The sequence below is a fragment of the Sinocyclocheilus rhinocerous genome, unplaced genomic scaffold (genome assembly GCF_001515625.1).
Source record: "Sinocyclocheilus rhinocerous isolate Xijiao unplaced genomic scaffold, SAMN03320098_v1.1 scaffold1600, whole genome shotgun sequence".
Classification (NCBI taxonomy): Eukaryota; Metazoa; Chordata; class Actinopteri; order Cypriniformes; family Cyprinidae; genus Sinocyclocheilus; species Sinocyclocheilus rhinocerous.
In genome coordinates this window covers 932,872-946,173 of record NW_015665129.1, presented here as the reverse complement: position 1 = coordinate 946,173, position 13,302 = coordinate 932,872, and the positions used below count along the sequence as shown (strand labels likewise).

Sequence of the window (13,302 nt, the reverse complement as noted above, 5' to 3'; positions counted from 1 at the left end):
TTAGTTTATATATAGACTTATATATATATATATATATATATATATATATATATGTCTATGATGTCTTTAGTTTCATCTTAAGGTCATCTTCCTAAAGTTTTCCCTGTTGATCTGCAGAAAAAACATTTTCTTTGGACAAGTGACCTATTTCCATCTTGGTTTTCAGATGAATCGGGGACCTGAGTCCAAGAAGGTTCTGCAGGAGTGGCTGAAAGAGAGAGAGGAGCTACGGTGAGTGAAACCAGACAAAAAGACAAATTCTTGAACTCACTTGATGAACAGATCAAGGACTATAGCCATTGTAACACGTCTCCCAATTTCCTATTACAGGGCAGTCACCAAGAACCTCTTCAACCCTCACTTTGGCAGCATATTCCGTACCTGCCACAACCCCACCTACTTTTCCCGCCGCCTGTGCCGTTTCTCAGACCTCTACATGGCCTCTATCAGCTGCCTGCTGAACTACGACCTCTCATACACCTTTTACCCTCGCCGAACGCCCCTGCAGCACGAAGCCCCGCTCTGGATGGACCAGCTCTGCACTGGCTGCATGAAGACACCCTTCTTAGAAGAGATGGCCCATATTCGTTAAAACCGCCAAAGGTTTAATGTGCAAATATGAACTGAAAAGTGAAATGAGGGGTGTGTGTTTGTGTCTCTATAGCATTGGAGACGTGGCACTTTTTGCATGAACGCCACATACAATGGGGCCACCTGCTGGATGTTATGTTACAATGCGTCTCAATGTTCTCAAACCTTGGACAGCTAAAGACGGGCTTGTTGATGAACTTATCCTTGTGTTCTTATCTCTAACTTTTTTACATTTGATGCTGTTGCATTACGTCTTACTAATCATAGTTAGATGTTAAGTGGTTTACAGTTCTCTCTTTTTTTGGTTTTGTAGATTAAACCTGTATGTCATGAGTTTTGTAGTTGCAACAGGGTTATGTTTGTATTGACATGAATCATGATAGCAGGAGGAATGAAACTACACTTGGGGTACCCAGACTTTGTTTACTCTGGTAGGCCAAAGTATTAAGCCGCTGGCCAAAAATGCACAATATGAGTTACAAATACAGTAGGTCTGATTACAAGTGCGATTAGGTCAAATAGCTTCATAGATTTGGTGTTTTAATGTTACTTACCTTCCCCACACTACAGTAATCATGTAGCCAAGCCTCATAAAAGTTTAAATATGTGCAAGTAATACCAGTCTCCACAGCTTATTATTTAGTAGAGAAATTATAATTTTTTTTTAAATGACAGCTGTATTTACATACATGGAAGCTCCTGAAGGGCCAAATCAAATGCTGTTGTTATTTTTGACCTTGCAAGCCCTCACTGTTTGTGGCTTTAGACTAAGCTTCTGTACAATCAGAGCATTGTTTGCTTACAGTTAAATCTGTGAATAGCTATGCTGCTAAATTCAGTTTTCCAGGAACAAGAAAGATGTCATCTTTTGTATGTACTTAGTCTACAATTTAAAAAATCAAATAAAAGGCTTTGTATTAATATTTGTCATGTTTGTTTTAACTTTAAGAAATGAAACACCTAACCCACATATTTTAAAAGTTGTGAAATTAAAAAAGTGAATTCTTACTACAATAATGATTTTCTGTTTAAATATTGTTTTAGAATGTAATTATAAATAAATGTAATTTATTCATGTGATAGAATAAAAAGCCATTACTACAGTCTTCAGTCTCACATGATTATGGAGATAGAATTGTTGCTTAATTCTAAATAAATAGATTACGATCCATAACTAGATGTAAAGAGATTAACAAACATTAAACATATTGACAAATAGAATGACATCCACAAATAAATCAAAGTTTCACAAACACGAATTAAATTCACAAATAAATAAAATGAGATTTGCAAATAAAAAAACATTCACAAATATATATTTATGTCACAACCACAACTTTGCCTGGCATTTATTTGTGAATCGCGTCCTGTGCATTCTATCTCCATACATGATCTTTCAGAAATTATTCTAAAAGATGTAATATTGTCAATGTTACAAACAGCTTATTATTTTTGAGGAAACCTTGATGCACTGCCATTCAGGAGTTTGGTATGGAGATAGAATTGTTGCTTAATTCTAAATAAATAGATTACGATCCATAACTAGATGTAAAGAGATTAACAAACATTAAACATATTGACAAATAGAATGACATCCACAAATAAATCAAAGTTTCACAAACACGAATTAAATTCACAAATAAATAAAATGAGATTTGCAAATAAAAAAACATTCACAAATATATATTTATGTCACAACCACACCTTTGCCTGGCATTTATTTGTGAATCGCGTCCTGTGCATTCTATCTCCATACATGATCTTTCAGAAATTATTCTAAAAGATGTAATATTGTCAATGTTACAAACAGCTTATTATTTTTGAGGAAACCTTGATGCACTGCCATTCAGGAGTTTGGGAATTTTAAAGAAACTGATACTTTTATTCAGCAAAAGTAGAAACGGATCAGAAATTATAGTAAAAAGCTGTATAATGTTACAAAAGATTTCTATTTTAAACGCTTTTCTTTCATCAAAGAATCCTAAAAAAAAAATGTAAGTATATTCACAAAATCATCGACGAGCTGCCGAGTAGCTCTCTGAGATATAAAGAAGCTGAAATATAAACAGAAGAAATGTGTTCTGTTTAATTATATGGTCTAAAACTGCCTCTCGTGCGCAGCTGCTGGGTAGCTCGCCGTGATCGTATAGTGGTTAGTACTCTGCGTTGTGGCCGCAGCAACCCCGGTTCGAATCCGGGTCACGGCATAAACGTAAGGCTAAGCTGAGCTCTTTTGTTTGTTTGTGCTATGGATGATAAAACGCCTACTGCTACTTCATTATGTAATTCATGCACAAACATCTTTGTGTAGATATATTTGCTTATAAAAATAATTGAGAATATTTTATTTATTAGCATATAGCTTAATACTATTTGTCATCGGTGAATGTAAGACATATTTTTTTTTAAATCCATTTAAATAATAGCTAAATGTCTGCATCTGTCTGCCCGTAAATCATCGTTGAATATTTTGTTTTCTTTTTGTTGTACATGCATTATGCATTCCCCGATGAATCCAATGATGTAATGCCAAAGTGGCGTCATATCCTGTTGCTGTTAACTCACATAGCAAACGTAATGCCTTCTTACTTATGTCATGATTATTGATCTAAATAGACGAAGCTCTGGTTCCCCGAGTCAATCATACCCGACCTGTCATAAAATACAGTCAAACATTCCCATTTTTAAGACACGAAAGCCTTTTGCTGTCTTGCACCGGGGCTTTTATTTTGAAACGTGTCAGCAGGATATTGGTTGTTTTTTAGTCTCTTGTTAATGGAGTTTTCATTGAACCTGCCTACTAGCAGTAAGAGGAGTAACGGGTAACCGCATCCATTGTTATTGTACTTTTAATTTTTTTTACTGGATGACGACAACGCATCTCTGAACGGGACCCCCAAAGCGGACTACCCACCATGTCGGCTGAGGAGGAGAGGGGGGTAGTTCGTGTCAAAGTCAAGGTGAGAAATTGTGGGGACCGAGCGGCAGGTACAAACCCTAACACCACACACACACACACACACACACACACACAGAGCTGGATGAAAACACAATAACACACAGCAGTCCACGTAGTCCAGCCAGGCCAGGAGACAGTGTCTGGTTGCGTGTCTGCGTCTGTCGAGGAGCTTTTTTAACAGCCCTGGTCTTCATGTCCATCGCTTGATTTCGCTGGCATCTTTGTTGTTTACAAAGCGTGATCGCATCTTAATCATTCGTTTACTGGGCATACGTGCATTCTTTAAGGGTGTGTAATAATCGTATTGCTTGGATCCTTAGGTGACACACACTTTTTGTAGAAATATGTTCATTTGTCGTTCTATTTAATTTGTTTTAGTTATGTTTTGTTGTTTGTGTCATATAATTGTTCGACATATACACGTTAATCATGTGCAGTTACGTCTTTATCATTATTCTGTGTTATTGTAATAATGTTTATGTTTGTATATTTATTTGTGAAGCCACGTCGTAAAGAGAAAAACGTACACAAATATATACCGCTGACCTGATAGTGAGTCATGTTTGCTCTCAAGTGTCACATGATCAACCTGCCATGAATTCCCTCGCTTGTTTTTCAGTCATTTCTCAGGTCTGCTGTAATGAATACGAAAAGCAGTGTATCCGCTTTTTGAAAGCCATGTAGGTATTGTTTCAGATACAGGCCTAAGAGAACCGCCATAAATGATTAAATGGCACTTTACATGTTGGCCCATTTTAAAACAGCACCTCTGTTTTTTAAGAAGCCTCTTTAGACGAGAATGTAGGTCACTGAATTTTAGTTTAATCACAGTGAACTTTTGATTAATCACTGCCATGACACTAATTCTTGAGACATGGGATAAAAATTATCTGCTATTTTAATGGCACGATTTCCCAATTACTCAATTATATAGTTGTAGGTTACATGCATGTTTTTTCTTGTCAGCTGTCACACAGCTTGTACATAAGTAATTTGTAATTTTTACAAATAAAGTGACAAATAAAATGCTATTTAATACGTATGAAATGTTAATATGTATGAAATATGGTTATGTCAGTATTTTCAAGATATCCTGTGCCTGGCTGTGATGACTGCAAATCATTTTGAAACCACCCTGTAGCATCAATTCATTAGTTCATGGAAGTGAATACTAGATTTGTCATGATTTATGCCACATAACTTCTGTTTCTCACAGTGTTGATCCATAATGATACAGTGTTATTGTTAACTAAAACTATTCATTTTCAATAACTAAAACAAAGCTAAACAACACAAAATATAAATATTAGACGAAAAAACTTAGTGAGTTTTAGAAATTAACTTAAAGTTTCAGTACTAAAATTACTAAAACTGAAATAAACAAAGTAAGGCTTAATAGAAGTATATACAAACTAATAAAAATGACAAAAACATACAAATTGGCTAAACTTAAAATTAAAATATAAAAGTCAAAATATGAATAGATGCTATGATAGTAAATAAGAAATACTGAAATAACAAGTAAACCACATTTTGGCAAGGGAGAAAAAAAAAAGCTGGAGACGCACCTACACATGAGTGAATATTTCGGAACAATTTGAATTATTCCTTGAATAAGTTTCATATCTTGATTTGTCCCAGCACTCAAGAGTCAGTATCAAATGGCAACCGAAGTTACAAATTTTGGAATGATAAAAGAATTTAGGTTCAGTGTGAACTTTGACAGATGTGCTGCAATATGGTCTGCTTGGGACAGATGACCTTGTCGTGCTGTGTTTTGCAGGTGTTTTAGCACGTGTTAGTAAAGTTCAAACTCAAAGCAATCTGTACAGCCAGAGTCAGTTTCCCATGGTTGGTTGCAACATTGATAGAGACTCAATGGCCAGTAAATCCACCTGAATAAATAATGTCACCTGATTAGGTGATTTGCATTTCAGAGGATAGAGTGATTAACCTTTCAGGACCTTGAGATAATTAACAACGCAGGGTTATGTAAAATAGGCATTGTTACCCATTTTCTTTGTTTTTCTAAAATTGCACCTTTAAAATCTGTCTGTTTGCAGAAGTGTGAAGGGGTGTTACCAGTGGAGTTCCGCTCCTTTGCTGTTGATCCTCAAATAACCTCACTGGAGGTGTTGCAGCATATCCTGATACGAGCATTTGAGCTGAATGGGTGAGTGTGAAATTGCAAAATGTATTTGTTTTGTGCTAATTGTCATTTAGATCTATTAAAAAAATACAGTGGTAACAATTTTTCTTTGTCGTTTTTCTTTGGTTCCCTGTAGGAAACGCAACTTTGGGATAAGTTACCTGTCCCGTGACCGTGGAGGTGTGGAGGTCTACGTGTCTCTGCTGTCCGACTGGGATTTAGATGCAGCGTTTGTCAGTGCGGCAAAGCCTTTCCTCCAGCTCAAGATGGACATCAAACCATCAGAGGACAGTGAGTGAACTCCACATCCTTCTATTTGGACAGTATTAAATGTCTGTCAAACTCAGTAGATTCTGAAAATCTTTGACTGCTCTGCCTCCCTTATGATTTCTCCAGTTTGGTCATTCACTACCCACAAATCAATAATCGATCAATCAATAAATAAAAAAACTGTGTAATTATAAGTTGTTTTTTGGTAGTTGCTGTTCATTTCAAATGATTGTGTATTGTCCTGAGAATATGCATATTTTTTCCACTATGTTTGTTGTTTTGTAGAGTCTACATATTGTATATATTGGTTACAAGAATTATTTTAACATTCTGCATTTACCTGTAAATAAAACTAATCCAGTCTCGAATTATTTGTAAAAAAAAAATATTATCATTATTCTTTAATGATTTCCCACCATATTCTTCCTAAGGTCCTGTTTTGGAGGATTGGGACATAATCAGCCCTAAGGATGTGATTGGCTCAGACCAGTTGCAGGGAGAGAAGAGGTCGTTGGCTTCTGCCGCACTTCCTTTCACACAGTCCCTGCTGTCCCAGGTTACTCATGATGTTCTTCACCCTATCAGCTAGCTGTTTTACCAGCTAGTGTCTGCTGCAGTCAGTCAGATTCACAATCTACTGCCTTGATACTGTAATTAATGGCAATTACCCTCAAACAGTTGAAGTCATTAGATATTTCAGGAGTCCCTGAAGCCCTCTTTTGCTCTTGTAAGAAGCAGTTTTGTGCTGCTTTTGTGCTTACAAACTGATATATTAATTTGAAGATAGAGGGAATATTTTCTGCATCTCACCGATAGCTAATTAATCATGGGCCAGATATCTTATGTGACAGGAATGTTTCTTTCCACCTGTCTTCCACCTAATACCATAGATTTTTGCTAGAAGTCTATACAAATAGTGAACATTTTTATGTCTATTTCTCACTTTGTAACTACCGTCACATTTAGGTGGGTCGCACTCTATCACGTGTGCAGCAGGCCTTGAGTTGGTCCTATGGGGAGGAGGTGAAACCATTCAAGCCTCCTTTAAGTGATGCTGAGTTCCACAGTTACCTGAATAGCCAAGGTCAACTAACCCGACCAGAGGAACTTAGACTTCGTATATATCATGGTGGAGTTGAGCCATCCTTACGCAAGGTAACCAGACTGACTTGGCATTTTTTTAAAGGGGCCAAGAACTGCCTTTGTTTTTTATTTTTTACTGTTCTCTGAGGTGCATTTATAATGTTATCAAGATTTTTTACCTCAAAAATATCATAATTTAGAAGTAATAGGCTATTTTCTGTCCTGTTTTGACCCCCCTCATCAGAACGCTCTGTTTGAATAGGCGTGGCAGATTGTAGACTCGGAAATAAAAGCCTACTGGTAAGATTGGCTAACAGTTGTGTATGATTGACAGTGTACATCCATTATAGATGGAGAATTTTGTGATTTAGGTTAAAAACGCATGAATACTCAGCACATATCAAAGATCTGTAATAACAGACAAAGCTAGAGTGACCACGTAACACTTTGCAAATGTGGTTTGCAACAAAATTGACAAAAACAAAAAAAAATGTTTTTCTACATTACTGTCGGATCCAATATAGTCGGCACATCATCGTCTTTCAATCTTTCTGAAAATCCTGTGTCAAACTGTGCCTTGTTTGTAAACGAATCCACATAAAGTGGCACATTCCACAACTTACTGTTTTGGCAGATTGGGTTCAATATAAGCTGATTTTAGACTAATGAGAAAATTTTGAATTCTGAAACTTACAGGATGTTTTTTATAGCACAATGACCTCTTAAATGTCAAAAGATCAAGGGAATTTTGATTTCTCAGTTCATGACCCCTTTTAATTAATCTACCACTAGAGGATATTATCTTATTACTTTCTGTATATAAATTTTGTTTTAGCTCTGAATACAAATTATTATAGTTAATGTTTGTTTGTTTTTTTATAATATTTATTTAATGAAAAGCTAATAAAACACTCAATCATTTGTATTCAGGGCTGGAAAAATATTCTATATAATTTATTACCATACTTTAAATTATGGATTATTTTATATCATATGTGCATAAAATAATAAAGTGCACATTTAAAAAAAAAAAGCCTTTTAAAGAGTCTGATGTGGCAGGTAGTTCTCTTTTTAGCTGAATTTTTCTCTTCCATCTCTGTATTTTTGTGACAGGTTGTTTGGCGATACCTCCTTAATGTGTACCCAGATGGTCTGACAGGACAAGAGAGAATGGACTACATGAAGAGGAAGACAAGAGAGTACGACCAGCTGAAGAGCGAATGGACAGAACGGGTCAGCACAGAGGACCTGGAGTTCATCAGGGGAAACGTTCTGAAAGATGTTCTTCGAACAGACCGAGCACATCCTTACTACGCAGGCTCAGAGGACAGCCCACATCTCACTGCCTTGACAGACCTCCTCACCACCTTTGCTATTACACACCCACAGGTAAACACGCAGTAATACCCTTCGATAACAGGATGTGCCTTTAATTCTGTGGGAAATAAATGGTCCTTGTTTGCGTTCACAGGTGTCTTATTGCCAAGGCATGAGTGACATTGCCTCGCCAATCCTCGCCGTCATGGACAACGAAGCTCATGCCTTTATCTGCTTCTGTGGCATTATGAAACGTCTTGAGGGCAACTTCCGCCCTGACGGACAACTTATGTCCATTAAGTTCCAGCATCTCAAGTTGCTTCTGCAGTACTCAGACCCTGAGTTTTATGCCTACCTAGTCTCAAAAGGTGCAGATGATCTGTTTTTCTGTTACCGCTGGCTGCTTTTGGAGCTGAAGCGTGAATTCGCTTTTGATGATGCCCTGAGAATGCTGGAGGTCACCTGGAGCTCCTTGCCGCCTGATCCACCTGAGACAGAGGTGGAGCTTCTGGGGCCAGCGCTTGAGGCAGATCAGTCCAATGGCTCGCAGAATCACCATCAGAATGTGGACATGGAGGAGATGGAAGAGAAGCAGACGGAAAGGCAGAGGAGACGTCACATGCTAAGACCGTCCCGAGAGGAGGCAGATGGGGGACGTAACTTCATCATAGAGGAGGAGAAGGGGCCTCGGAAGGAAGGTGAAGGAGAGTACGGTGTAGATGACATAGTCAAGAATGAGGTCACAGCTCCAACTCCCTCATTTGAGAAGCAGGCAAGTTTTGGGGAATTCAAGTACTATAGTGGCCGAAACGAGGACAGCTTTGAGATGAATGAAAACGATTGCTCTGATCCTATGTTATCTCCAGTACAGTTTCAGTCTGCACACGCCACGTTGCCATTCTCGGTCCGTCAGTCCACAGAGGAAAGTGAGGATGACCCTAGAGAGCAGGAACCTGTTATCGGTAATCATACACCGTCTTCTCCAGGGCAAAGAGACTCTCCCAATGGTCAAGCAGCTTCCCCAGCATCATCTCTTCCTTCTGGTCTACCAAATTGGAAGAGTAGCTCAAATCATTCACCAGAAGCATCTAATTCTCCATCCAGCTGGAGAACGGCGTCTCCCGATGCCCTTTCAAAATGCACATCCTCTTCCTCTAGTGGAGACAAAGCCGTGTCTCCTGATAAACCTCCTGGGGGGTTCATGTCCTCACCAGCTGTAATAAATGAAACTGGGGTTCAATCCCCATCAGTGGTCCAAGGGAAATCTTTACTGGCGTCTCCATCACAGGGTTACAATCGTTCGCTTCTCTCTTCGCCCGTTTTATCCTTTGGCAAGTCGCCGTCTTTGCCCAAAGCGTTCTCCAGCAATCTTCCCTCGCCATGCAGACCCACCGGGTCTGGCGTAACCTCTCCAAACACAAACAAACCAGAAGGAGGCGGAATTAAACCCTGCTCGCTTCCTCCTCCTCAAGAGTTTGGGAAAGGGAATCCCTTCATGCTTTTCCTTTGCCTGTCTATCCTTCTGGAACATCGTGACCACATTGTTAAAAACAGCCTGGATTACAATGAGCTGGCCATGCACTTTGACCGCCTGGTCCGTCGCCACAACCTTGGGCGTATTCTACAGCGAGCTAAAGCCCTCTTTGCAGACTACCTGCAGAGTGAGGTATGGGACTCGGAGGAAGGGGATGAAGTCAGCTTGGACTCCCCAGCCACAGCAGCAACAACCCCCCAGACACCCACAACTAGACCTCCTTTCCTCAATGTACAGCCCTCTCAGGGTACCTTCCCGAATTCAACCTATAATCTGGCCAATACCATTCCCTCTCCAACAACTCCTGTTGCCCTCTCTCCATCTGATTCCTGATTTTGTGCAGTAGTAGATTATCTCCAGAAACCAGCTCCGGACCACAAACGGACCCAGAAGCAAGTTTTACTGTACCTTGCTGAGTCACAGCATACCTTTGTGCTTTACACATGCTTAAGAAGACTTGTATTGTTTTATGTTAACAACCAAAGCTTAGTGACTTTCTCATGTCTCCTTTTCGCTGTCCAACAAGTCAAGCCCCTTTCATTGTACTGTATCTTTTTTTAATTGCACTTTATTGATTGTCCTTTGAAAGGGCAGGCCAGTTTGTGTCTCATTTCACTTTGTAAATAACACTTTCAAAAGGCACATTATGGACACGTAAAAACCCGTTATAGTAACCTAACTTATCTAAAACAAAGCAACAAGATTATACTGTTATTTATTTCTCTGTGTGCAATCTTTATTTTGGCAAAAAGGGTGTCACCAGCATCCTCTTGAGGTTATCGTAGCTCTGTTGTTGTAGGGAGGAGAATGTTTACTCAAGTAAAGCTTTTGAGATGCTCTCTGAAATGTACTCATGAATTTGTTTGACATTGCCAGCAGCAAAGGTGTATTTGTTATACTGATACTTGTCATTTGTGCTTTATGAGTACCTTAAGCCTTGACTTTTGTTTGTACGAAACATTTGACCAGAGATGAAGGTGCTGATGCATTATCCAGTATCCCATCAATGTGAAACCACCTGTTGTAGAATAGGTAACATTCGGCCCCAATCTTGAATTGATCTCTGAACTACCAGTAGAAATCTTCTCTAGTGTACAACAGCTATTTGACCTGTCACCTGTAGCTCTACATGCAGTGGATGTTTTGGTAAAGCAGCACTCAACATGGAGAATGGCTGGTCATTTGGTTTCACTTATCCTTGCCTTTGTTGGAGAAGTGCCTCATTTCACTGAATTAGGCATTTTTGTCTCTCTTTTTTCTGTGTGTAAATATAATTTCATTGCTTTCATCCTTCTTCCACCAAAGGTTTGTCTGTTCATTCGTTGCCATAACTACTTTATCATCAAGAGGCAAAAATCAAGGATCCCTGCTGTTAAAAAAAAAATTTACATTATTATTATTATTAAGTATTACAAAAGTGTTTAATGCCTTCAGCAGAATGCATTTCATAGGAAACCTTAGACTCATTCTTTATGTCTTAATACCAAGTGTTTTGTTTTTTTTCTAAGTGCTAAAATTCTAAACCTGCACATGGACTAAAAAAAGATTTTTCTGGAAAGTGGAACAGTGATGATGAGTCCTTGTACTTACTTGTATGTTTGTTTCTCTGATTATGGTTTGGTTCTGTATGGCAGTTATTTTACTCATACCCATGGAGAGACTTGCTAGATTGAATGCTTGCAATACCTCTATTTGTACAATAAATTCTCTGAATATTAATTGATCAGTGACCTTTCTTTAGACACAAAGAGTTAATGCAATCCCTGCTGGAATTGCATCCTAATCTGTGTGTGCTCTTTTTTTTTTTTTTTGGATCATGGTAGCTGGTTTCTAGCTGGTCTAAGGTGGTAGATCATCTTGGGCCCGCAACAAACCTGCAACTGGCTTGTCGAGCTGGTTTTTAGAGTATGATAGCTGGTCACTCGGCTAACGACCAGCTACCATGGTCCAAAACACTGCGGTTCAATGTGGAAGTGATTACCAAGAGAAAGCTTTCGTATTTAAAATTATTTTTGTTATCGATTAATGTATTATTATGTTTGTTGCTTCTTCCTGTAACACCATAGGCCGTTTGAGCTTTTTGTTGTTGAAAGAAATGTGTAAATTTCCAAAATATTTTGTTTGAAATGGTCGGCAAAATGGTAAGTCTTGGAAGCATTGTTGGTTTGATAAAATAACTTATTTCATGTATCTTTGGCTATTGGATAAGTGTAAAAGCAATATTCTTGGCACACAGCTTTTATGTCATTTTATTTTTTTGTTTTGCATGTTTACCACTGTTTCTAATGTAATTGTGTGACTTAAGCATATTTTATTATAAATGTGATTTCCAGTTTCCATTATTGTGCAAAAGTTTCAATCAGTGCAATGCGGCAGTTGTCTACAGGCTTGCAGGATTCTACTGGGATGGTCATGAGATATAACCACTACGGAAACGTGCGTCGCCAAAATGAGGGCGGTGTTTATAATTTATACACCTATGACATCTGTACTTGTTAGAAATTGAGTTTGATTGACAGACGATCTAACCAATCATAACGCCGAATCTGCCATTTTTGTCCGCCAAACAAACCAGACCGTCACCGGACTGGGAAATAGATTGACTTTGGTGGATTTGAAATTGAAAAATGGTGTGTATTGATGTCTTTCCGCGGTTGAAACAAGAAACCTTTCTGATGTTCATTCATGTTTATTTCATGCTGTAACTAGTAAAGAGGAAGAGATGATCGGTTCAAGTACTGCTTTAACTGAGGCGCTTCAGCGATCTTTCACGACACATTAAAGAGCCATAAAACGGTATGTATTGTTTGAATTTCTTAAAAAATGACAACATTTGAGAGAGGAGGCTTTGTTTCATACCAAAAGTCTTGTTTGTCAGCACGTTGTCAGTTTCCTCTTTGCTCCGCGATGTATTTTTCATTGAATGAAAACATGATGTAGGCCAGAGCTGCCCAAACTCGGTCCTGGAGGGCCGGTGTCCTGCAGAGTTTAGCTCCTACTTGCCTCAACACACCTGCCTTTAAGTTTCTAGTATGCCTAGTAAGAGCTTGATTAGCTGGTTCAGGTGTGTTTAATTGGGGTTGGAGTAGGGCTGGACGATATGGCCAAAATTGATATCACGATATATATTTTTTAATTTTGGTCGATACGATATAATTCCGATACCGATATGAACACTATTTATCTGAAATAGAAATCTTTTGTAACATTATAAATGCCTTTATCATCACTTTTGATCAATTTTCAGCATCCTTGCTAAATAAAAGTATTAATTTCTATCATTTCTTTCCCAAAAAAATTATAAAAATTATACTGAATGGTATAGTGTATAATGTTACAAAAGCTTTTTATTTCAGATAAATGCTGATCTTTGGATATCAAAGAATCCTGAAAAAAAAA

General features: G+C 38.2%; 2 protein-coding genes and 1 non-coding gene across 3 annotated transcripts in view; all 3 read left to right on the top strand.

The window, feature by feature from the left end:
• Positions 1 to 1,512, top strand: part of nt5dc2 (5'-nucleotidase domain containing 2) — a 13,314-nt gene extending 11,802 nt beyond the window's left edge. The window contains exons 13-14 of the mRNA XM_016542165.1: positions 167 to 231; positions 331 to 1,512. Coding sequence (XP_016397651.1) covers positions 167 to 231; positions 331 to 592 — 327 coding nt within the window. The 3' untranslated portion in view covers positions 593 to 1,512. The remainder of the gene's footprint in view (positions 1 to 166; positions 232 to 330) is intronic.
• Positions 1,513 to 2,726: 1,214 nt separating this feature from the next.
• Positions 2,727 to 2,798, top strand: trnah-gug (transfer RNA histidin (anticodon GUG)). The gene has a single exon. It is a non-coding gene; the product is annotated as a tRNA-His (tRNA).
• A 437-nt stretch (positions 2,799 to 3,235) lies between these two features.
• On the top strand, positions 3,236 to 11,264 carry tbc1d25 (TBC1 domain family, member 25). Its single transcript, XM_016542164.1, has 7 exons — positions 3,236 to 3,551; positions 5,614 to 5,723; positions 5,836 to 5,990; positions 6,401 to 6,525; positions 6,936 to 7,124; positions 8,166 to 8,441; positions 8,524 to 11,264. The coding sequence occupies exons 1-7, from the start codon at positions 3,507 to 3,509 to the stop codon at positions 10,234 to 10,236; spliced, it is 2,613 nt and encodes an 870-aa protein (XP_016397650.1). The 5' UTR covers positions 3,236 to 3,506; the 3' UTR covers positions 10,237 to 11,264.
• The last annotated feature ends 2,038 nt before the right edge of the window (positions 11,265 to 13,302 follow it).

What these genes read in the sequence shown, in the direction of transcription:
- tbc1d25 (XM_016542164.1), top strand. Translation starts at nt 3,507, where the DNA reads ATGTCGGCTGAGGAGGAGAGGGGGGTAGTTCGTGTCAAAGTCAAG. An exon ending in CGAGCATTTGAGCTGAATGG is followed by an intron (nt 5,724 to 5,835) that starts GTGAGTGTGAAA and finishes GGTTCCCTGTAG; the next exon opens with GAAACGCAACTTTGGGATAA. An exon ending in TTGCTATTACACACCCACAG is followed by an intron (nt 8,442 to 8,523) that starts GTAAACACGCAG and finishes TTGCGTTCACAG; the next exon opens with GTGTCTTATTGCCAAGGCAT.